This window comes from Colias croceus, chromosome 16 (genome assembly GCF_905220415.1).
Source record: "Colias croceus chromosome 16, ilColCroc2.1".
Classification (NCBI taxonomy): domain Eukaryota; kingdom Metazoa; phylum Arthropoda; class Insecta; order Lepidoptera; family Pieridae; genus Colias; species Colias croceus.
Genome location: NC_059552.1, coordinates 3,957,928 through 3,984,022, shown reverse-complemented (window position 1 = coordinate 3,984,022; position 26,095 = coordinate 3,957,928). Strand labels below are relative to the sequence as shown.

General features: G+C 32.5%; 1 protein-coding gene across 2 annotated transcripts in view; it reads right to left on the bottom strand.

The window, feature by feature from the left end:
• LOC123698310 (RNA polymerase II elongation factor Ell) overlaps positions 1-26,095 on the bottom strand; it is a 50,793-nt gene that overhangs the window by 23,547 nt on the left and 1,151 nt on the right. For both annotated transcript variants that reach the window (XM_045644889.1, XM_045644890.1), the window contains exon 2: positions 12,719-12,766. In XM_045644889.1, coding sequence (XP_045500845.1) covers positions 12,719-12,766 — 48 coding nt within the window. The remainder of the gene's footprint in view (positions 1-12,718; positions 12,767-26,095) is intronic.

The window sequence follows — 26,095 nt, the reverse complement described above, 5'->3', positions numbered from 1 at the left end:
GTTCCTATAATACGCGGAAAATATATTCTACTTGCGCGCATATTAACAAACAATCTCGATTTTTGCTCGTCCATTCCTGTCCGTGTGTGGATAGACCACAAGTTTAAACATCGTGTTCGATCGCTATTACCTCGCTTTACGATTCTAACTTCGATTACAGTTTAAACACACAACTGAACCACGGAATGCGCGCACGCTCGCCAAGCAAGTTAAGGGCCCTTAGTAGGTGAACACGGAAAAATGGACTGTTTTCTATGAGCTATAATTGAAAATATTGAGGTTTTTTCGCACTGAAATTTCTAATATGTATTACAGAACGTATGTGTGATGGGATGACTGTTTCCAAAACACGATTGGAAAAATTTTGCTCGATAAAAAAAAATCCTGAAGTTACCTCTAAAATATCATATAAATGCTCATTACAACCATATTTTACGATAATAATTCGTATAAAATCACAAGTACATAGGCATTTACCTTCTCGATTTCGTGACTGTTTTAGATTTAGAAAATACTAACTATTTTCATTCACTTTTTGATAAAAATGTGAATGGCGCTTACGATTTTTAGTTTCGAGCACGTTGATTCCATACTAAACGCGGACCCCCTCACCGCTTACCTCAGGCCCGAATAGCTGAATTTTCGCTGACCACCTAACCCCCCTTAATTATAAGCGTTGCATTGTTTCTAATCACCTGATTTATATTCACTTGCAAAAATTCCGCGGCCGTCAATAAAGCGCTAAAAGACAGTATTTTCCATTACGGTGAATGAACTATATTCATATTAATTGTTTTGCACGTTCCTGCTGATTAGATTACTAATACTTTACACTGTTGAATGTGTGATTCGTTATCAGCAATCATTTCCTGAACAAGAAGGAAAAATACGTTAAAATTTACCTACTTATAGTTCCGGCTATCTTTAGTAGACACTAAACAGCTACAAATATGAATAGTCAATATGTGAATTCATACAATAAAACAGAAATTTGTCGATTGACGGGCGTGTCTTTGTAAGGAATAAGGATTCATTTTATAGTGCCGTTCTCTTTACGATATCTGTTCGCGACCTTCCGTCAAAGGAGGGGCGCCTCTCACCGTCGACGTGACTGCAACCACGGCCTTACATCGCGAGGCTGTATCGAAACCTCTACAGCTACGTAACGAAGCTCTTTCCACCGGTTACCCAACGCTCGATAGGAGTTTTGTCGATAAACTATAACTTGTCTCTAGCGCCTGATCACGTGAATAAGAAGCAGCTTGCGCAATGAAACAATATCCGTAATCTTTTATGGTGAAGACAAAAAACTTGTACCTACTTCACATCGTTATATAGAAAGACATAATTACAGTTAAAAAAGTATAAAGCAATTTAGTTTCATTAAAAATATTACTCTGTAAAAAATCCTAAAACAATAGCAAGTAAAAGGCGAATGGGCGTTCACAGCATGAGATCGGCGACGTCATTGTGCGAACATTTCCAACATTTACTTTTACTAAACGACAAACAAACATTAAAATTGCGTTACATACTGACCTACTTTTCACTTTTAATTCCGTTTACTAAAATTGTTCTTTCAACTGGACATTTAAACATTAACTGTATTAGTAGAATGACAGTGAAAATAAAATAATGTAATAATCTATTTATAGTATTGATAAAAATAAATGTTATTTTTAAATAATACCTACTTACTGCATACGATACAAAAATCACAAAACATACACACTTTTCAGTGTAGGTATAGAAAAAATATAATATGTCAATGACCAACAATCGACGATGTCTTTGTTCTTTCTGAACAAAAGCATAATATACAACGACCTGTCCTAAATGTATATATGTGTATTATGTACAATACATAATTGGGTTTAGACTAATTTCTATTGAGGTCAATTGAATGTAATGCAACTAGAGTTGTACTACAAAAACGTAAATCAAAACGTCGCATCAAGACAATGTCGCAAGTATTTAGATCAAGGTGCGAAATGCTCGCTCGAGAGTAGAGATCTGCTGTAAACATTTTTTCGAACATCACATTCATATTAATCAAGGTTTATACATATTATTACATTCCATATGCAACCTACTTTCTAATGCAATGATTATAGTTACACTTACAAATAGTGATCATGATTCAGGAATAAGGATACAAGAAAATATTTTCCAATGTTCTCTTTAGATAACACATTATGTGCTATTAAATTGCGCTAACGTAAATAATTTTAAAGCAGATCATTTTATCACATTCACGAAAAATTACACTTAAACTATACAGTACATCATTATTTGAATGTAATGGTGTTTTGCCATATAATTTGGCACATTAACTAGGCGTACGATTTTATTTATTGCATCAGCGTCCATAAAATTCACTACATTTTTTGTTGTTAAAAATAGATTGAATAGTTGGTATAAACGTACTCTAAACTATCCACAATTTTCATTCTCGGTTTACATCCGTAATTATGATTTGATGTCAGTGTTACATCTGAGGAGGATGGGAGTGAAAATTGGATCTAAAACAATCGAGTAGACGCGGCGCCGACGCGGCGTGACGGCAACCACGCCTCCGTCTATTGGATGCCATACTATATCGCAAATGATACATCTTTTAAATATAACCATATAGATAACGACGTACACGCGTTTGACACGGTACAAACGAATCACTTTACAAGCCAATTGCGTCATAAGTTGTTTTCAAATAGTCGGTATGCAGAATGTTTACTTATTCAAATTACGTAGGTTTAAAAAAAGTAAATTCTATCTTGTTTACTTAGAAAAATTGAATCCTAATTTACTTTATTTGTTTAATAAATGGAAACTCCAAAACATGATGAAGTATTCAGTTAAAATTAATAAAGGTAGCGATCGGCAACAGTCTACAGACAATAAAGCAGACAAATTGACTGCGAAACAACTCGGCGGTTTAATTCAATACCTCGTATGGTGACAGTCCCTGGCACACCTCTTCATTGTTTCTAGGCGGATGTAGATACCGAAAACGATTTATCAAAGATCTCTTCAGCTAGGCACTTTAAATGCTAGCAAGTTTTCTATGTAAAACATAAGCTTCTTGCGGATTCAAGAAAACACCAAATTAGCGATAAAATGTACTTAATTATTTTCCGGGTGAATAATTAATGACTATACTTTAAGGGCTTTGCCCTAGGTAATTATATAAAACCTAGTTATAATATTATGAAAAAGATTAAAATTACAAGAAGCATTGTTAGTGTAACGAGGTGAAGATCGCTTATTAAGTACACTATAAGCTAATAATATTGAAGCTAATGACGGTAGACCGCAGGTATGTTTGTACAAAGAGATTAGAGAACTTTACTAAATACATGAATGGATTTTTCAGAAACGATGTTTGCAATTTCAATGAACAACGAATGTCGCTTTTTACCCAATTTGCATTAAGATGTAAAAATTTCACTTTCGCAAAACACGTTCAACTTTTGCTATAGAATGTTTAAATAGCAGCTGTATATAAAAATGTCAAAGAACATGTAAATGACAATAGAGGCGACGTGGACGCTGAAAATGTTATAATTAAACGAACAGTTGTTGAAGAGCGAGCGAGATACGGTTACACGTCCAGCACAGCTCGAGTAGAAACAGAAAATTGTCTTGCGTTTCAATCTAATATGGTTAGTTAAACGAACAAAGAAAAATTATATACAGCAATTAGATATGCGCTATAGGAAATTGACCACGACGGGTGTGGAATAGATACCACGTAACTGTTAGTATCTACCTCTAGTTCAGCTAATAAGATTTGTTGTATAACGGGTATTACGAGGCGGACGACCAGCAGGGCGAAAACAATTGTGACAAGACCAGTTCCTTTTTAATTTGCACAAAACAGATGTATGCGTTCCTGAAAAACAATTCGGTCATAAGTTTTAATGAGCCACTTAAGGCAAGGAAGGTTTCATTAAGAAACTCCGAAGGCTTTGTCCGCAATTGGTTTATTTATTTAATAATTGAGTGATGAGATTTAACGATTCAAGAATTTACTTGTATGTTTTTTCCTCGGGTAATTTATTGTAAGTAGTTATAAGGTAACAGCTGATGTTGTTGAAACACTATTCCCAAAGCATAAGATAAATAACGTTTTCTGAAACATACCTAATATCTTAATAGTTTAAATCATTAACGGAAACGTCTTTAGCAATGTAACTAAGTCACATTTGGTGGTCGTGTTTGTTTCGACCTAAAACATGTTTTTGGGTGAAGGCTACGCGGAGACTTGCATGCATTATAATAACATTTAGTAGAACGAATGAATCAATCATTTACAATTAATCATGTTCTTAGGTGTGTGGTCGTTGGTGAAATCAATTTGAGGCGTGAATGTTGTTTTGTTATTTAATTTTCTCTCAGTAACTGAAGTTCAGAATAGAGCCGTAAGCGAGCGGTAACTTTTACCTGGGTTACGTAAGTCTGCCAGGTGTAATTTATTATCGGCACCATTGCGAGCTTTCGTAATACAACTAAGCTAGGATTGTTTATGCTTTACACTTTGTCTACTTGTCTTCTCCGTGCAAATAAGTTAATTTGTGAATAAATACCATTTGGCACTTCATCGATGTTGTCGTCGTTTCACTTTTACGGTTATCGCACAAATCATGATAACTCTACTGATATGCAGTTTAACTTGTTCAATATGATAATAATAATAGTGTTTAATTCTTGTAAACATGAGAGAAAGTAATATCGTCACGATTTGCAGGTAATAATTTTTTGCGCTCACTGGCGGCTCATTAAATAGGTTCGAATCGTAAAATTTTATTGATAGTTAAATTGAATAACAATCATGGGTACGATTAAACTTAATAGCTCTGAGTTAATATTAAGATTCTGATTCTGATTTTTTGACACAGTGAGAAGTCATCAGTTGTACAGAAGCTTTAACTAAGTTTTATAATATATAATAATATTTATAATATAAGCCACAATACAATTGAGCAACGCAAAACTAATATAGTCTTGTTACAAAAAATTGCTTTGTGTTTGTGACAAATAACAATCAGTGAATCTAATTTTTTATTAGCCTCTACATTTATCAGGTGTTTTCACTGTGCAACAAAGTTATTTCAAGTAGGTATGACAGTGTGACATTGCTATTGTGATTGGACATATTAATGTTATTGTCTCATTAATCGAAAGCCCAGTGTTATCTGACCAACATTATGTCGTGTCAAACGGGTTACCGCGCGTCCGTGATATCAATTGCTTATTAACACCGCTGCACTTAATATTGCTTACGTCACCTTTCTCTTTGCAGTGACCATTTTGTGGTTTTAAATGTTGTACAGATTTAATTGCAAACCGCTCATATCAACGATACAGGCGAGTTTCTTTAAAATCAACATTCAAACTACTGAATTAATAGAATTTAATATCATTACTTGTTACTTTTAATTAAATTGTATAACTAGTAGAGCCATTTTAATAGGCAACATTTGACAGTTTAACAAAATTCAACAACGTAACCTAGTAACGACGACATAGAATAACATGATATTTCGTTTTGTTAGAACTGCACATTTGCTTATAGAAGTTATTTTAAGATTTCATTTTACTGATAAACCACCCTAAACATAATAAACAATTTCTGAATTGAAGAACTGACGTCGCTACAATTTTGTGTCAAAAAACCTTTTTTCTTTTTAAATACTAGAGACGTTACTCTAAAAATCGAAATCTGACATCTAGAATCGAATGCATTGATTACTTCTGAATAAAAATCATCATAAATTAATAAATTCGATTGACAAATGTTTCAAATCCGTATCGATTAATACACTTTAATCGATGTTTTTAAGCAGGTTACCTCTCTTCGAAGATAAAATTCATAGACGTCAAATGTTGCCTATTAAATTGGCTCGACTATAGTTACTTTACTAATTAGTAATTACTATTTTTAACTTTACTATTTCCGAACTTAGGCTTAGCACGCACTGCGGTTAAACGCGAGCAGCACAGGAATAGCTGAAAACGCAAAACCGCATACGAACACGCATTGCGGCTCGCGTTTTGCTTAATTTTATGTCAGTACCATCATGGATTTCTGGCGAGTAGCATGTGTTGTGGCTTTGATTTTGAAATATAAGAAGCAAAAGTCGTAAACAACGCCGCCGCCATAAGTACTGGGTACATCCGCTAACAGATCAAAGACATTTAAAAGGATACTTTTGCAAAATGTACAATGATGTGCGAGAGCATCCCGATACATTTTTTAATTACTACTGAATGTCTATTAGTACCTTTGATAAATTATTACAAGCCGTAGCAAGCAATATAAAACCGAATGCGGTTAAACGCTGTGCGTGCGCTACCATACTATTACTATAGGACACAAAAAAACGCGCGTTTGCAAACCGCGATCAAAATGTAGCAAGTTACGTTTTTAAAATCAGTCACTGAAAAACGTCACTAATGTGTGCGCTTGTGTAGAAAACTATGTGTTACATTTTTTTGCGGTTTCAGACCTACGATAAAACGCGTACGTTTAACCGCAGTGCGTGCTAAGCCTTAAGGGCAATTTTACATCGAAATAACAAAATGCGATGCGAGGAGCTTGATACACAGTAGCCATTATTTCGACCAATCAGTACCTAAATCTTTAAATCTGCTGCAAAAACAATAAAATTGCCAAAGATGACTTCCTATAACGTATCGAAAGCAGATGATGAACACTTCTCTAGTGACTTTCCTTTCTCTAAAGGAAAAACAACATTAGCACGTCCGTTTTGCAGAAAATCTTGTAATGTATTTGAATACGACTTGTAATATTTATTTAAAAATACGTAAATACCAATATTTTTATATAATCATATTTCCAGATAAGTAGGTACTTGGCACAACTTGTTATAAGGATATAAAAACAAGAAAACTATTGAAGTTTTTATTCGCTGTACTTTATATTTAAAATATACATATTACAGATATTGATTGAAATGTAAAAACATGTTGTAGAAATCCACGATCAATATATTATGTATAGTATGCCGAACCACATCACCTTGACGTCAATATTAGCGCGCGATAAATTATATTTACAAAACATGCAATTGCTAAAAGTTTGTGGACAATTATAATTATCCTTACCTACTATGTAATTATTTAAATGCGAAAGTGTTTCTTTTTGTTTGTCTTTCCATCACGTCTTGAATAGAGATAATATTTCTTTCTGAGTTAAACATCTCATTCCTTAAGGAAGATCCATTATGATTCTTATTATCAATCAATGCAGGTTTCATAAATTCCGATAGATGGCGATATGTTATAAATGTGACATGACAAGCCACCTATATTTCCTTGGACTCCACTTGAAAATCCGTGGATAATAGCCATTTAAACTACTTGTAAGTTAACTGAGCAGAATATGAGTAGGTATACAATTATATTTCTAAGGTCAACAAATCAGGACAAAAAATGTAACAAGCTGTTGCAATAATATATTTAAAAACTGAAATGCCAAAAGTTCATTTATGTTATTAACATTTGCAAATGATTAAGCTTTTATTATCAAAGATTGTACGTATACAGCAACGGAGTGCTTCAAGATTGGAATAAACTTTTTCATACCATTAGACTCGTTGAGTTGAGTGCGATTGAGGCAATGGCCATCGCCGCATTGTCCTTAAAGGTCGAGTGGCGTTTGTGCTAAGGTTGCTTGTTCAAACTGCCTTCATTAAATTTTGTAGACAGACCCACGAAATAATTGATTAAAATGTTAGCTCGGTCTTGTTTATAGAAAGGAAGTGATGGCATTAAAAGTGAAAGTTATGTAGGTTACGCATAGTCGATCTTTCTATAAACACAATTTTGTGACCTTTTCCGCGACGCGAAGAAGCTATCGCGCGGGTATTCAAGCGTTTAGGATTGGACGGGTGGTTCGTCGTGAAATGTTAGTGGTGAGGTGTGATCCACAGGTGAATATCGGATAGTAATGTGAGCACTACTGTGCGCAGTGCGAAGTGAAAGTGAACAGCGCGCACGTACAAGCCGCAGTCCCAATAAGACGACACCGTCGTCCGCATACCTCAGCAATTACCACTAGGAAATCAGCGCGGTTCCGCCGCTCCCAGCACCCTCGCAAACACGATTCGTTGTATCAAACGTCTTCGTGCGTTATATACAATGATCAATGATCATGATCTTAGTTGGAGCACTGATATTATATCCAAATTTCGATACACGAAATCTAACAATGAAGATGATCTCGATTCGCTTTTGAATGTGCTCTTTGAAATGGGTCAACTAATTTTGGAAACAATCTATGTAGTTAAATTGTATGATACTCGTACCTAAAGACATAATTAACACTTACTTTTATAGCAGATTAACATTAACATTAATTTAATACAATAGTTAGATTAGCATATTTAAATGTGCATTAATGCTTAATATAAATACTTCAAATTCGCTTTTCTTATAAAAAGTGATAACTTTAAAGAATGTTTACATGTAGTTAAATATTCTCTAAACCAAACTAACACCATTGATCTTTGCCAAATAGAAATGTGTAAATTAATTGTGCCTATAGCTAGAGCATCGAACAAGTTTATAAAAAGACACGGGCGTTGGTTAAATGCCGTGTAACTGTTATTTTACTGCTAAAACACCGGTGATCTGAAATAGTGTGCCAAAATTCTCCTACATTTAACGATATTTTATAACTCCGATATTGTACAATTTCAACTTAGTTTATAATATTACATTTTTATGTGTAAAATGATTGAACAATCCTACCTGTATGAACTTTCATAACACTACAAAAAATGAGATAAGGTACCTACGTCTGGAAGCTGTGAAAGAGACTACTGTATTAGTTAACAACGAGTAAAGAAAATGATTAGTGGCATTAATTTGGATTGGAGTAAATGTAAGATTCATAAATATTTATTTATACTGAAATCGCTAACGTAGTATACTTAATATACACGTAGCAAATGTCGCAACCGAGTTGTTTCTGTGGAGTAGGTATATAGGTACCAACAATATATTTATCGATGTCGTTAACTGTAAATTCTTTACGTTTATTAACATTAGCTGTTGTTACAATGCCAACAAATTTTGAATGAACACAAAGTTTTTAAACTTGTCGTCTCTAATTATATTTGAACGAACACAACACTTAAATTGGTTTCAGATAATATACATACCTATTTTAGTCGAAGTTAAAATATAATAAATATGCACAATGCTGATAACATTACTCCTATTATCTATAACTTTACATCACTTCACCTTACACCTACGAACATAACCTTAGTAAACAAGTTACAATAATCATTACGATGTCGTTTTTAAAAGTAAAACACTCAAATGAATTGATAAGTAAAACCTATAAACGTTTAACGGCTTCGCCTGTGGTACATATTTCACAATAAAAGGTAGCTTATGTCCTTTCTCGGGTATCAAAATATCTCCATACCAAATTTCATGCAAATTGGTTCAGTAGTTTAGGCGTGATTGAGTAACAGACAGACAGATAGAGTTACTTTCGCATTTATAATATTAGTATGGATTTTTATACAAACTGCAATTAATTATTTAAGTATTTGAACAAAGTACAAATTATTACAAAACTCGAAATTAACTTGTATTTTTTTCATAATACTACTCGTTTGTCTTTATAGTTTTCTCAATCAATAACATCTAACAATAGCTATTCAGAACCCTATGAGCTGTTTGTCACTTCTTGTTTTGCACATAGCTTCTTCGATTTCCACTAGGAATAAAAGAAATCTCGAACCAACCGTTCAATTTATATCGACCTCTTCTATCAGAGGAAAGCTAAATAAATAAGGGTCTTCGTTAATTGGTTAACATAAATCGTCCTTGTCGCTAATGTAAACACCATTGTTTGATCACGTGTGCCCGCTGCCCATTATAATCAGATGAAGTTAGCTTAAGCCACCTATGTACGTATTGGACTTCGCTAACAATGCCATTAACTAATAAGAGGTACATAAATAGCGAGCACTGATTAATAGAAATGCGCTAGAACTGAATTTTTTGTTTCATACGTGTTGTACATGTTCGTTAATAAAAAATATTCTAGATATTAAAAAAAAAACTCATTTGCATATTATCGTTTATTATTCTTATTTCTTAAATAACTTAACGCAAGCCTTGTATCATGTCTCGTTTAAAACTAAAATAAACAATGCTAGTTTTTAAATAATCTTACTTTTAAACACTACAGACAAATACCATTTACTGATGGACGGTACTTCGTCCATTGCAGGTATTGAAGGGATTACCTAATAATTACCATCCGACACATGTAATGCTGAGCCAAATGTAATGCGGGTAGCAGTAAATTCAAATACACGTTCATGTGCATAATAAAAGCGATCCTGTTTTCAAGGTTTGCAATAACGGGTCCGCAAAGTAATGGTGTAAATAAAGCGACTCCTCAGGACAACGACCCGCGTGTATCAAATTGTATTCAAGCAACATTAATAATAATGTACCTACCTACCATTGGTTCACACTGTATTGGGTTCATCGTACAGATTACTAGATGATTCATTAGATTGCATAGATAACAATTGCATGTAAGCTTTATATTGTGTTTTTAAAAGTAATCTTCTTTCCTGATATAATGTACATTCTTTTTTTTAAGAATCAAATCCTTTTACGAGTGCAAAATCATGGTACCTAGAATTTATATCATTTATTGTTATTGTTCGGTTGTTTGTTTATATTATTTTTAACAATAGATTTTCCTTGAAACGTTTTGACAAAAACTCTGCAATAAACATTATTAAGGTTCAAATTTGCTTGTACCTTTCTGTTTTTGCTAGCATCTACTGCCGTTGTTATAATTATTTTTCTGAAATTCTTTAAAATTATGCAACAGCGGATAATAATATAATGAATAATCACAAAGTGTAGTGTAAGCGTTAATTAACGCTAATGATATTTACTTATGAGTACCTATTAAAATTCCTTTCATAGAGGATATTGGTAATCCAGCAATCAAAAAGAAAGAAAGATAGTAGTTTATTAAGTATTATAAAAATCTGTAATGGTTTGTCTTTACGAGAAAACAATTTGTTCGCAAGTAGCGAGTAATTGAACGGGCGAGACGGGGTTTTATGGTAGGGTAAAGTACCGCGGGAGTAACGAGTGTTTTAGTAGGGGACAACGGCCGTCGCACCTGGGGAGGTGCAATCGCATGCTCGCTAGGCGACTGGAACTGTTGCTATTTTTACACCCTCCACTCGTATCTTATTTACTATTCTGGTCTCGCGACTCATTGAATTGTGGTTATTATGTGCAAGTTGGATATATGCCAGCGACTCGGACCTAACGCACCGATACCGAGATATTCGAGGAATGATATTATGATGGTAAAGTGGTTCGCAGAAAATTATCTCAGCTGTGTTCACGGGGCTTTTTTCGAACAAAGTCAAGGATCTCGATGCTCGATTGCGATTCGAGCGCGTGTATTGTACGTCGTCGTGTTAAATGTATTATATCGAATCGGTTTGTCGGGGGTCATTTACATATGATATGGACAAGTGGCAACGAACAACAAGAGAGGAGATCACGTCAAACCGGCGAGCGAGGGACGGTGGCAACTAAACCGGTCGACGGCGCCGTTCGTCCGACAGTGGACAGCTCGAGGATTATCGCCGTGTAAACAATACTGCATTAGTTACGTTTTTGTGTTATCGCTTAATCATCGCAGTTCACGTAAAATGATCGTTTAGTTAGTTAGTGCGACATCGCAGTAAATAAACGGACACTTTCTAAACAATCAAAATAAGTTATTCAGAAAATAATGTTGCAACATTACATAGTAGTGCGATAGAAAAAACGTAAGCGCGTTCAGGTAAAAAAATGGTTCATTGAAGAATTTAATTCGAATCAGATTGAGGCGATTCGACGACGACTTGGATTTAATTTGTTTTTCGAAATTTTAGATAAAAACTGTTCGTAGAGCAACCGCAACGTCAAGCAGCAAAACGAAATCGGTAAAGTGGGTCATCATATAATTTCGCAAGCGTATCGAGTGCCGCAAGCGTTAACTGGTACGCCCGAGGCAAGTCAAGGCCCGCCGCGGCGTCCACGACTCCTGCTTCGATATTTGAACCTTCTTTAAATTATAATTAATCATTGCGTACCTGATTATCTTGCGTCCTATTAAATACGAACATGCTTGCCTTTTAATTAATTTAAATTTGATACTAATTATTTGAAGCATGTTAGAGCTGATTCTTTTATACACTTTTAATGCAAGATACGAGCAGTGAAGTAACAAATTCATAATAACTACATTTTTAAAAGTCATAACATAATTCAAAATATCTCCATATTATGTGGAAATGTCGTCAAAAAAATTTTTTTTTTTCATAATCCGTGCATAATTTCGCCATTTCTTATTTTTTATGAATCATAATTCATATATTGTTTTTAACAAAAGTTTATGAGTATCGACATATTGTATAGAATGTCCAAAGGTCTTAGTTAATGCAAGATCTTAGTATATTATGTGCAACAAGTGAGTCGTAATTATAGGCATTGCTCAATTTATTTCCTAATAACGTTCGTATGATAAGGTCATAGAATTATGTAAACTTCATGGATAAGTACGTGCTATTATTATATCATCATAAAATAATACAAATAAAAAATATAACGATATCACGGAACTATGTTAAAAAAAACATCAACTTACCCCCTCATTTCCGGGTAGGAACTGTATTTTAGGTTTTGCCAACCTGTCCTGTAACAAAAACAAGAATTGTTAATGCCTTTTGCGTACGTCTCAATTAATTACCTAAATTATAAATACATAGCTTAATCAAGAACGTACCATGATTAGACAAAAAAACAAAGTTCCATAATTATAATTAAATATTCGAACTGTTTTAATTATTTTAACAAAATAAGTCTAATAATTGTGATAACTAACGTCGTCATTTGAAATTCTGAAATAAGGTTATTAACAAACGACTTTTATCGTAAATAAATGAAGTATGCATATTCAAGGATATAATTTGTAACGATTCACGATTACTTACATGTAAAAATTAAAAAAGATGTCCATAGATATTAATTATTATTAATCTGCAACTAGCTAACCACCCGCGGCTTCGCCCGCTTTCTCTAAAACGATTTCAGATTTAAAATGTCCTATCTCTCAAGTTGGATCGAACTGCACATGGTGTGCGAATTTTATTATAATCGGTTAAGTGGTTTGGGAGTCCATTGAGGACAAACATTGTGACACGAGATTTATATAGGTACACTAGCTTACCACCCGCGGCTTCGCCCGCTTTCTCTAAAACGATTTGAGTTTTAAACTATCCTATCTCTCAAGTTGGATCGAACTGCACATGGTGTGCGAATTTTATTATAATCGGTTAAGTGGTTTAGGAGTCATTGAGGACAAACATTGTGACACGAGATTTATATATATTAAGATATTATATTAAGATTAAGATTACGATATGAGGAGCTAGTTGCAAGTTGATTAAAGGTATACGAATTCAAACTTGATTATTTAGTTAAAAGACCATATTTACCGACTACGTACCTAATGGTAAGTACATACCTATTTGATTTTGAAATTATATATCTGTTAGGTATGATAGAGTGTGTTAAACTGTTAATGTATGGAAAGCTTACAAAATAAATCCGATTAGATAGATTACATTATTTATATACAAAAGAGGATAGTGTACAAATGACAAGAGATTAGTTATTAGGATGTAAATCAAAATTCATATTCTAACATTGTTTACTAACACACAGCGAAACATATCTAAATTCTAAATATACCAATTACCTACGTATTAAATAGAATAATAAGTATTTTAGAGCAGTAGGTATTAAAATTTATAACAGAGCTCATTCAGAGTAAGAAATATAATAACTCTTAAAAATTTCCTTACACTAACAATGGTAAAGAATTTAAATAATGATCGTTGTTTCGTGGTATTCAAGCAACGTTTCAAAATACCTATAGGTCAGAATACATAGCCTTCAGTCGCGGGGAAAACCTAGTCATACCTCAACGTCAATCTGTAGCATTATTATTTATTATGATACTTTCTATGGCCACCGTATTGTTCGGATTCTTCCTTATTAACTTCCATCAAAATCCATTCTAACTCTGGCTTTATCCAGAATATAAATAACTAATATTTTATGAGTGTTTACACAACCCTGTGAAGATTAAATTATTGTATAGAATATAGATTATATTTGTAAGACACCCGTCTTACAAATATAATCTATACAATAATTTCTAAGACTGGATAGATGTTTTTTGCTTGCAATAAACTTTAAGTAATAATGGAATATATAAGACGAAGAGTGTAAAATTCGAAGCTGCTGAATTTTATTTTACTACATATTAGTTTATTTTTACAACATAAGTTGTTGGTGTTCATAATCATTACAATTGGATCTTTCATGTTTCAGATAGCCATAAAACATCCTAAGAATGGACTGTGGAAAATACTATGACGCAATAGTACGCAGGGGACGCCTTCAATACTTATTGATAACGGAATGAGTCACAATGAGATTTCACACATTTTGGTTTCAACACGGAATGCAATTTGCTTTTTCATAATACAATCCGTATAATTGATATTTTATGAATAATTAATTTAGATTTTATCTAAACTGTCCGGCAGTTGCAAAAATACCCAGATTCTTGCTACAGCTACGGTACATGGGAGTAGAGAGAGGGAAAGTGAATAAAACCTAATGTAGAAAATGCAACAAGTAATGTATCATAATTTTACCCAGATGTTAATATTCTGGCTGTGATATTTATTTTACTGTCAATTTCGTGAAATTGTGTACACAATTGTCCTTGTTGAACTGTCAATAATCAGGCAGTGTGCAATAAATGCGTGCTTTCCTATACAAAAATTAAATAAGTCAATCTATTTTGATATCAAACTAACACGTTGACCCTCTATTTTGTTAAGGCCATGAAGTTCTGATTTAAACTAAGTAGCATTGAAGGTTGAATCTCTTGCAGCTTTGTGAGACGCGGAAGTGTTTACGCGATAATTTTCCAAAGAAAATAAAAGAAATCATCCATTTATTTTTAATTGGAAGATTAGAAGTCTAACGGGTTGGGTAACGAGCCTGATTTGCCACAATAACTAAGTGTCTGCGAGTGGCCGTTGCACAACAAGCGATGGTCGAATGCGAGAAACACAACTAGGCTGGGCGGCCGGCAGCGCCGATGATGTAAACTTAAAAATTGCTTTAGTTACTTACTTAACAACCGAGCTCAATGTGAAATTTAGTTGCATCGCTGCTTTTACAAGTGGGGATGACCCGGAACTAGCATTCATGGCCATAACTCTTACGTAACTTTATGTCTACCTTCAGACTTTATAAAACAATGCGTATTAACAATAAACAATTAAATGTAAGGGTGAACATGCACACTTATATCATACACTTATTCTAAATCAATAGAATTAAACTTATCCAAACTGAATCGTGATATTAAAAACAATTTAAATATAAGAATTGAAACCAGTCGCGAATGCCGAACCGGTCGGAGAGGCAAGGTCGTGGTAAATAATGTTATTCCAATTATCTTAAAAATTAAATTAATACAAATTTACTTTAAGTATGGACAAAATTAAGTAAATCTATTAGTACTCTATATTTCACTTTATGAAAGATGTACAATAATATCTTATAATGTTCGAGGAACTCGTTTTGTGCTTGAATGTTATAAATCATTTATAATTAAAATTATTTTAAATTAATAGTGGTACCTACACTCGGCATATTTGATAATATATTAATAAATAGACAAATTAATAGTTTATTTTATTTAATTAAGGGCCGATTTTTCAATGCCCAGATAAACAGCTAGATAGACTTTATTCTTCAGTTAACAAAATATTCAATTTTTCAATAGACGAATAGGACTTATCTATCGAATAACTACGTTATTTGAGGAATAAATCTATCTGCTGCTCCAACGGCCAGATAGCGTGCTATTCGACGATTAGACGTTTGAGTTGACAACTGACGCGTCAAATTTGGGATATTTTCGTATGTAATAACATAGAGCGTAGAATTTTTACAATAAAGCCTCTTTCTATAAAATAATTATCAATTAAAATCATATTGAAATTGATGTTTTTGATAGTACCTACTGATGATCATGCCATTGAAAATTTGCCGGACGCTGCCTTTATGTCGTTTCCATCGTAAAATATATACATTTTAACACAAATTTAATCAAAACTCTTTACTCGAATCAAAAAAATAATCAACAATCATAGAACACAAGATAAACTTAAAATGCACTCCTGACGTGAGTCATAATGACGGTTGTTGACATATTGCAAGTTGACTCTATCCCGCTCTAACCTGACTAATTTAATATGTTTGTTTCGCCACTCCAAGAGCAGAGCTGCCAATATGGAAATATTTGGTAAGATAGTTATTCATCAAATAAATCACGATTGAAAAATAGGCGAGCCGTTATGAGTTAGATAAGCAATTGAATAAATCTATTCGAGGGGTAGTTATTATGCTGGCGCTACACATTGGCTTCAAAGTTTGAGCAAACATTTGTACAAACTTTGAAGTGAAAACTTTGACGCAAACACGATTACAAATATGCCTGCTAGACTTGTTTTCAAATGTTTTACGGCACAGTTATTGCAAAGATGGCTGATAGATCGGAAGACGATTTTGTGGACGCCGTCAATCTGTTTTATTTGAGTGCGTTCAATTTTTGGTTTCATTCTTTACATCAAAATGTTAAATCTCCAAGAAGAAGACGTGAACTCATTACTCCACTCCATTATGACACTCAAAATATACACACACAACTGCTCCGGTCAGCGGCGCGCGCGTTACGCATTGCAACAAGTGTGGCAGGGCGCACAAACTTTGAAGCAACTTTGAAGTTTGATTACTTTGATGTTCGCAGAAAAACCGACTCGACTCGGCAAACTTCAAATATGTGTTCAAACTTTGAACAAATAGGCAAATGTCAGTGCCACACTTCGCGACTTTGTAGGTATTTGCGTATTTGATCACATGTCTAGCGCCTGCATTAGACTGTTTATCTGGGCATTGAAAAATCGGCCCTAATTCAAACAATACACAAACGTCAACTTATTCAGTGTTACGTCATCAGTTTTATTAACAGTAACTCATAATTTAAATCAAAATTTGTAAATAACAGTTCGTTTCTTTTTTAACGTAGATATGAAATTGGTAGGTATGTATTTAATATTTATACATTTAATAAACACGATTAATTATAAGTACCATTACTTGATGTTTTGAACAAATACGCAATAGCGAACCATATAAGTGTGTATTATGATGTTATTAGTACTTGTTTTATCTTTTAAAAATATCAAGTAATTTTGGCCTCGGTTAGAATTAGCTACGAATATAGTGAAGCAATAAAATAAGCGTTCAAATTGACCTTAGCGGAATATACTTGTGACCTTTTGGAAAAAAGCTCTGCAGGTTAATTCAGAAGACCCTTTAATCTTTATAGCGTAAATAGAGCCCTTAACTTATACACACCCAATCTTTATTATTATCTTCATTACGTTTACCCATTCTATGGGTACTTTTATGTATATATGTATATGTATGTGTTTTTTCTTTGTTCAATATTTGCTAGTAATAATGACAGATTCGTGATTACATATTTAGACTTTTTAAAAAGTAAATAGCCTAAATAGTAATAGAGTTGATATGGAATAAAGATTTATGAAATACTGATTTGTTAATTTCATGTTTGGACGGTGCATAAATTAAACCTAGCTATACGATATTCAAGCCAGGTTGGAATTCGCGATCTTTACGTGTCAAAACATGTTGAATAAAAATGCGAATTAACAATTCCCGGTTGGAGGTCAGCTGTAGGCATAGGTGATTTGTCAAGATAAGAAAGTATAAAATTGCAAGGCGGGTCCAAAACCGTTGTACGAAACACGGTCCGAACGCCGACACACATTTTTAGTGGAGGCACTGATGGAAGTTGCACGTTTTTCTTATTTATCCGACAGAGAAAGTGGATGACAATCTTATATCTGACTATTGCAACACAAAAATACCAACCTTCAAAGGAATTCAGTTAAGACATCAATGACATCAGTATTCAACTATTTGAGTAATTTGGCCGACTATGTATTGCATGCGAAGCCGCGTCAATTTAGATTTACAACTTTTTTAAAGAAGTCAACCGGTCTGCAAGCAATTTACGAAGGTCCAACTTCACTAATAATATTACCTAATACTTAAAAGTTCTACACATACAAAAGCTGTAACAATATTAAAAAATTTAGAGAAAGACAACATCAATAACGTCTATAAATTAAAATTTATGTCAACTTTGGAGGTAACCGACAAACAATTCAAATATGTAATGTTAAAATGATCGAAACCTGCGGAACGATATTAGAAAATGCGTAGTCAAAAAAGCTGTCGTCCTCGCCGCTTGCGTGCTACCGCTACGTAAAGTTTTCAATTGAAGTCAATGTCAATTAATCGTATTATTATTCAATTCATTATAATAAAATAACAGTTGTGTCGAAATGGATACGAAAGATTTGGCAACATGAGAATTTTGCGTGTTTCATTTTACGTCGATCAGTCGATAACTGATCTTTAAATATGAGGTAAGAAAATCAGATTGATTGTAGACTGTAGAGCATTTTAAATGGATGTAATATGGATTATTTTTATTGGAACAGAATAAACTATATCATCATATGAATATAAATTTCATTTTTTATTTTCATTATAATTAACATAGTGTTTACTGTTTACATACAATTACAAATTATTACAATACCTATACAATTTATATTCATGTAAAAGTATAGAAATATAAAAAGGCTACTAAAACAATTTATACAAGCCACCTGTGAATAAAATAATTAATTTGAAATTTATTCTTTAAGGAAATGCAAATGTCATTTAAAAATTAAATTACATAAACTTTTTATATAAAGTGATTATTTATTTGATGTCGAATGCTTTACCAAACTATCACTGCACACACAAAATCTTTATTTTGTGTGTCCGCTGTGCAAAAATATCTCAATTCTCAATAGATGATTTATATATGTACATTTCCAACGCTCTCTAGGTCACGCAAGCGAAGCTTGTATGCTTTTGCATGCTAGTTTGATTAATAAATGTGTATTTCTTGCGATCACCAGTCTCTATTAAAAATGGATGATTGGTTATTTACAAGAATCTACTTAAATATTTATGAGTACATTTACTTAATGAAAGATTGTGTTCTATACGTTAAATCATTAACATAAGGTCGGTGTCCCATACCGGCACCCCACTTCTTTTGTCCTTTTCTAACCTTATTGTAATTTTTGACTGCGTTTTCTGTATCGACATTTTAATGATGACGATTTAAATTTTGTCCGTTTTTGGATTTTATAATGAATACATACATAAATTTCATTAAATGTTTCGATTTGTTCTTAACCTATCATTACGTCAAGCGCAGCAAAAGTTGCACAGATTGTCTGACATTTTGCAAACAGGTTTCGTTATACTATAAATAATACAGGTGTATAATCTAGGTATTGATTGAATTAAGGTTTAAAACACAATTTTAGCGTAAAATAACATTTTTATTATTTAGTATCTTTAAGGTTACATAATATTTGAAGTTAGTATAAACAACCTTTAATATTACAATGTTACCAAATTATGTATGCTATTGGAGATTAGAGAAAGTATTATTTATTTTGGTTAATACAATAAGACCCAGAGGATACGTTTTAAAATGAGCTATGGGTGAATAACTAAAGAGAACAACACATCTGTTAAGGAGGGACGACCAGGTGGCAAGAATTAGGGGGGAGAGGGTGCGTCGACCCGAGACCCCATCCACTCGCTAGGTATGTCATTCCCCAAGCTAATCCCGAAGTCCTTTGATAGTCGAAAGATCCGATTGAAGGGATTCGAGACGTGCACTTTATGATACACACATGGAAATATATTTCAATCCATTTAATCACTCTACAATTTGTCAACTTGAAATAAGAAACAAATTTGCAAAGAGCTTCATCCGGTATTATTATAAAAGCAATTCTACGAGTTACAGCTTGAAGAAAACACATTTATTATATATTTCCGCTACATGAGGATTTCTCATTATTTTAAAAGCAATTTACTGACGATTTATGACTAGCTAAATATAAATTGCATGCTATAAATTTGCTGTTATAAAAGCCATAGCGGTGTCGCTTGTCAAGCTTGCTTTTACATTATCTAATATGTTGTAAGTTACAACTTGTAACTTATCCTTCTTTTATAATTAAACAACTGGGTGACTGTTAAAATAACAATAATATTGGACATAATTCTCATTAGGTATCTGCTATAATTTAGATCCAAAAAATCTGCATTTCAATAATTTCTGAATGGCTCAACAATAAAAAATAAGTCCAAAGCAAAAAAAGTTATCGTCAATTGTTTTTTTCATTTCACAACAAAGTGGACATAAAACTATTCAATGTCGTTACATAAGTGATTCACAACTTTCAATGGGCGTTATGGGCAAGAAAAAAAGGCCAGGTGGCACGTTCACGAAACGGTAATGTAAAAACTAAAGTCAGACTAAAAGCAAAAATAATTGGAAATTTGAGTCTAAGTGCAGTTTAAACAGAGTTTATATTTCTGAAGCACATCACTGGTTTAGGTTCCCCTAATCTAAGCGCAGCAAGGCCTATCGCTGTGAAAACACGTGCAATGGACAAGGAATCTGTCAGGTGGTGAACCAGCTTTGCGGACTTGTGCTATGAACTAAATTGTTTATATTGCCAACTCGCCGGATTTGGTGTTTTTTTGGCCAAAATCGGTTATACCATCTGCTGCGCCAGGTACTTTTATAAGCTTTAATAAAAAGGACAAGTAGTAACGATATACGATTGAACGTGACGTCAGTTATTAAGAAATTCTTTAGAAATCACAATATATTGATATAATTTATATCACTGGGTTTGAAACACGCTAATATATTTCATAATACACACATATTATTTCATAATAAATATGACGAAAAATGTATTTTGTACTGTTGAAATCTCCACATTTATTGATAGTGTCTCTAAAGCTATACATCTTCACTATTTAATAATTAATTGTTTATCAAGCTTCACAAAGTGTTAATTTAATAATTTCTCAAAAATACAATTATTAATTTATCGTAATTATGTTCATGCATCAATTTTAAAAGTAAGCCAAGAGAAATGGCCTAGAGCCATCGGGCGCCATGGATGTTAATGATTTCCTGTGGGCCTCGTTAACAGCGACCAGCGACCTGCGATGTTGACATTTGTCACGTGCTTCAACCGCATATACTTATTAAACAAACATAAATAATTAGTATTTATGATTTACGGCAATTACGCTTCATGGTTCAAAGGGTTCCATTGCACTGTCTTTTAAAATATTGATGTGTCCTAAATAAGACAAGATATTATCGAAAGCAAAGGCAAAAAAGTTACCGAAACCAGCATCCAAGGATATTTCTACGAAATAAATTCGAATTAGATTGTATACTTCAGAATAGAGTAAATAACTATATCAAGGTATTTATTTGTGGATATCAATTCAAATTTTATCATCATCTTATCACTATAAAATGTCGCTTTTCATACAAACTGGTACTACTAGTTATTATCATAAAATAATTTTAACAATCGCGATACGAATTTTAGTAGTAAGTAGGTATTGATACTTTGTTTTGATTTACAAATATGTTTAAAGTATAAATTACAACAAAAGGAGAAACCTAATATATAATGTCTATTTTTCATGCCCATGAAAAATTGTATTAAGTAATGTATATAGTATATACTGAATAATAAAAGGGCGAAATTTTTCCAAGTCCAGTCGCTCGACCCGATTCTTTTACTACGATCTTTGACCGTTTTTAATTACTTTGTAATTAATTAACAAGTTTTGGTCCACGCATTTCTTTACTAAGAGATTGAAATTTTGTTTATACTAGACTTTTCTGTTATTAATAAGAAGGTAATAACTATTCACTGATTAGCTTTGAAAACATTTAATAGTATAGTTTTACTTCACTGACCTTAATAATTTTTATATATCACTAGGATTTCTAGTTCTCCTTTTGTTTGTATTTATAATACAAGATACAGGACCGAATACCTTTCCATGATTTCAAAGTAAAATATAAGTTTTTTTTTACGATAATAAAATTAACCTCATTTGCCTGTGTAATGCTTTTGTACATCTAAGTTAAAGCTCTCATTTTCTAAATAGCAGACACATTTTGATAATCACGCTCTAGTTGGCAGACGAAATGCGAAAAGAGGTTCGAATGAATAGACCACTATTATAAATTATGTAAGTAAACGAGTGCAACATGCAAAATTGTATTTTCACGTTATGTAATAATGGAATTCTTAAGGAAACATGAGTGAGAAATGAGAATATGTCAATAAATATGCAACAATTATATCAGTTTGATGAAGAGCAATACTGAATTAAATAACATTTGTGTATTGTAAATATTTTATAATGTAACTTTCACCACGCCTCAACATTGTCATTGCGACGGTGCGCCCGATTCGCTATCCGTACGAGTTTGCGAAATAGCCCACTCGACACGCGCCGAACGCTTACGACTTAGGAATAGAAATATTTTAATAGTCACCAGTGTTTACCGTAAGAGGATATTTTGTATTCAGCGGCCGGAAATTGACGGAACTGATACGTAGATAGTGAATAGGTTTAGAGGGAGACGACTTCTGTGCGGGTCAATAAGCCCAAACATTGCTACTCATTTGAATGGGACTTTTTGTCGCAAACATACTTCCTTATTTTTGATAGATTTAGTACAGTTGGATCAAAATTTGATTTAAAAATAAAATTGTGTACTCATTGGTAATAGGCAACAGCTACTTATTTTATTTGAAACATAATAGGTATTATGGGAAATTAATTACATACCTACTACTATTTTAATTTAACTTTTTGTATCCATATTGCAATATTTATCTACATAGCTCCAAACAAGATTTGATAAAATTTTATATTGTTATTGTTTGGTAAAACTTTACTTTTACTAGTTAGTTGCCAAATTTTGAAACAAAATCTTTAGACAATAATTACTTAATATAATATATGGACATAGATAATGAACCATGGTTCTTGCAATGAAAGCGGATAGTTATAGAACATGAAAAGGTGTCTATAAATTACTTACGTAAGTCAAGAAATCTATACTAATATTATAAAGCTGAATAGTTTGTTTGTTTTTTTGAACGCGCTAATCTCGGGAACTACTGGTCCGATTTGAAAAATTTTTTCGGTGTTAGATAGCTCATTTATTGTGGAAGGCTATAGGGCATATATCATCACGCTACGACCTACAAGAGTGGAGCCACGGGGGTGAAACCGCGCGGAGCAGCTAGTATAAAATTAAAAAAAGGCAAAGGATATTTTCGGAATTAATTATAAATAGTATCTTTGCAATAAAAACAAAATTCTGCATCATGATGAGTTCTATCATTAAGTAATATTTCCTTTCACCCTTGATTTTGATTGTACGAATACTTATCTAATCAGATAAATATTGCCCAGTACCATGTTTACTTTAGACATAACAGCTGCCAAATTATTTTACAATATTAAAATAATTTGTCATATATTCCATAGAGAGCATATAATGTAGACCTTACTTATATGATATTCAATTATATAACTGTATAAGGAGATTTAATTATTATAATATATTTGGGACTATTTAGTAAGCAATAGGTTCATTAAAGATCAAAGCTTCTTTCTATAGATCTTTAAAAATCATGATTCTTCTTAAAAATAAAAAGAAAATAAGATATTTTTAGTCGTATACAATATGAGAAGTCATTGACATAAGAAATAAATAGTGTAAAAAATCTGTGCATGTAATAAATTATTAAATTATAAACATTCATATTTACGCTGGTTACGCACTGACGGTCGGTCAAGCTCTGAAACCAGCCTACTAGTGGGACTACCCACACTTTTTAGTTTATTGTCATTAAAAATTATTTTTAAAACGATTGTATAATTTGATATTCCTCGCCAATCTTATAATTTAGCGACTGTAACGTTTTTACATGTAAAATACAATCAAGGGCGTATATATCCCAACATGGTCTCAATTCAATCTACAAGAACGAACATTGTATCATATGGAAAGGAAAATTTTCATATGAAAAATAATGAAATATTGTCCTGATTTGTGAGCTGAATGTAGCTAATTTTGAATGTACAACATGTATTCTAGATATGATATAATTGCACACTGTAATGTTTAACCCATTGAGCACCGAGCGGCACGATCGGGCCACGACACAATAGATTTTCTAGTGTGTCTGTGATTCCAGGGGCTGAGGCATTAAATAATAACATGTTTTTCATTCCTAAAGCCTCATAAATGGTTAAAATTAAACTTTCTCCAATTTTTATTGCACTCAAACTACATAATATGGCACTGACATATTAACCACTGTCCACAAGAAAATTGAATTTTATTCACTGATATTAGAAAATGTAATTTTATTACATCATCATATTATGATCATATGAAATGTGATTAACAGCTTCTTAATATTTTACAGTAGACTCATTATGAATGAAATAGAACAAAATGCCCAAATTTTCTTCAATTGGAATGAATGATGATGTAATCATTTTGTTAAAGCAATTTAGATTTCTTAGGAAGTAGATGTTTATTTGATTTGTCTCTCTATAAATTTTGGCCTCACTATTATTATACAGTCTAGATTATATTCTATACAATTCTGTTTTTTGGATAACCAATATTAAGAACGTAAGATGTTTTAGATTATGATTTAAAGTTATGATATCATGCCAAATCACGAATTACAGGAGAAGATTATATTTTTGCAATACTCACATATTCCAAAAAACCTCGATAACTTAGTGTTTTAATTCAGAATGGATTTGAAAAATTCTAGATAGCTTTGTAACAAAAATCAGTGTTACACAAGAAAACCTTGTATTATATATTTATACTAATATTATAAAGCTGAAGAGTTTGTTTGAACACACTTATCTCGGGAACTACTGGTCCGATTTGAAAAATGCTTTCAGTGTTAGATAGCTCATTTATTGAGGAAAGCTATAGGCTATATATCATCACGCTATGACCAACAGGAGAGGAGCCACGGGGGTGAAACCGCGCGGAGCAGCTAGTCAAAAACAAAAGCTAAGATATGCAATCAGCTCTAGGCAAAACTATGAAAATAATTTAAATGAAGATTTAATTGAACCAAAATGTTCACCCTACATAACTAAAATCAAAACCAGGCTAGGTAATAATCTGTTATAATTAATAAATGATTTCTTATTATTAAAAATGGCATCATAAAAGTTTTAAACATACTACATATACAACTTCACTGGATTGGAAAATAATTATTTTTTACAAAAATATTAACCATTTATAAATATGTTAAAATCCTAAGTGAAATACTTTACACTTGTAAAAACCCTTTGGAAAACTTTACTTATTTTGTATAATATAATTAATTAAATGTATCATATAGGTAATTACCTACATCATCAAAACCAAAAGTCAAAACTGAAGCTTGTTTGTTATAGTTTAGAAAGTTTTTTGAAGTGAAAGTTTTGCTAAATATTTTCTGTACCTTGAAAAATATATTTAAAAATTGTTCTGTATGGGGCCCAGCTCTATAATATAACAATTTTTTATTTAAAATATATATTGAAACCATGATTCATACAACGCCATCTAGTTTCATATTGTTCCGAGCTTGTACTATGACCAGAAGATATATTATGATAAACATATTAAATAAAAAAGTTTTTTGTATATCAACAACTTGATAAATGATTATGATACTCTGCGATAACTTGAAAATGTTTTATTTTGAAGAATATTTATAAGATTTCCATTTTTTTTTCAAAACTCTAATTTTATAAATAACTCAATTTTTTCTTATATATATATATATTACCAAACAGATGTTTGTTAGCCTATTTGTGTATGTAATCAACTAAA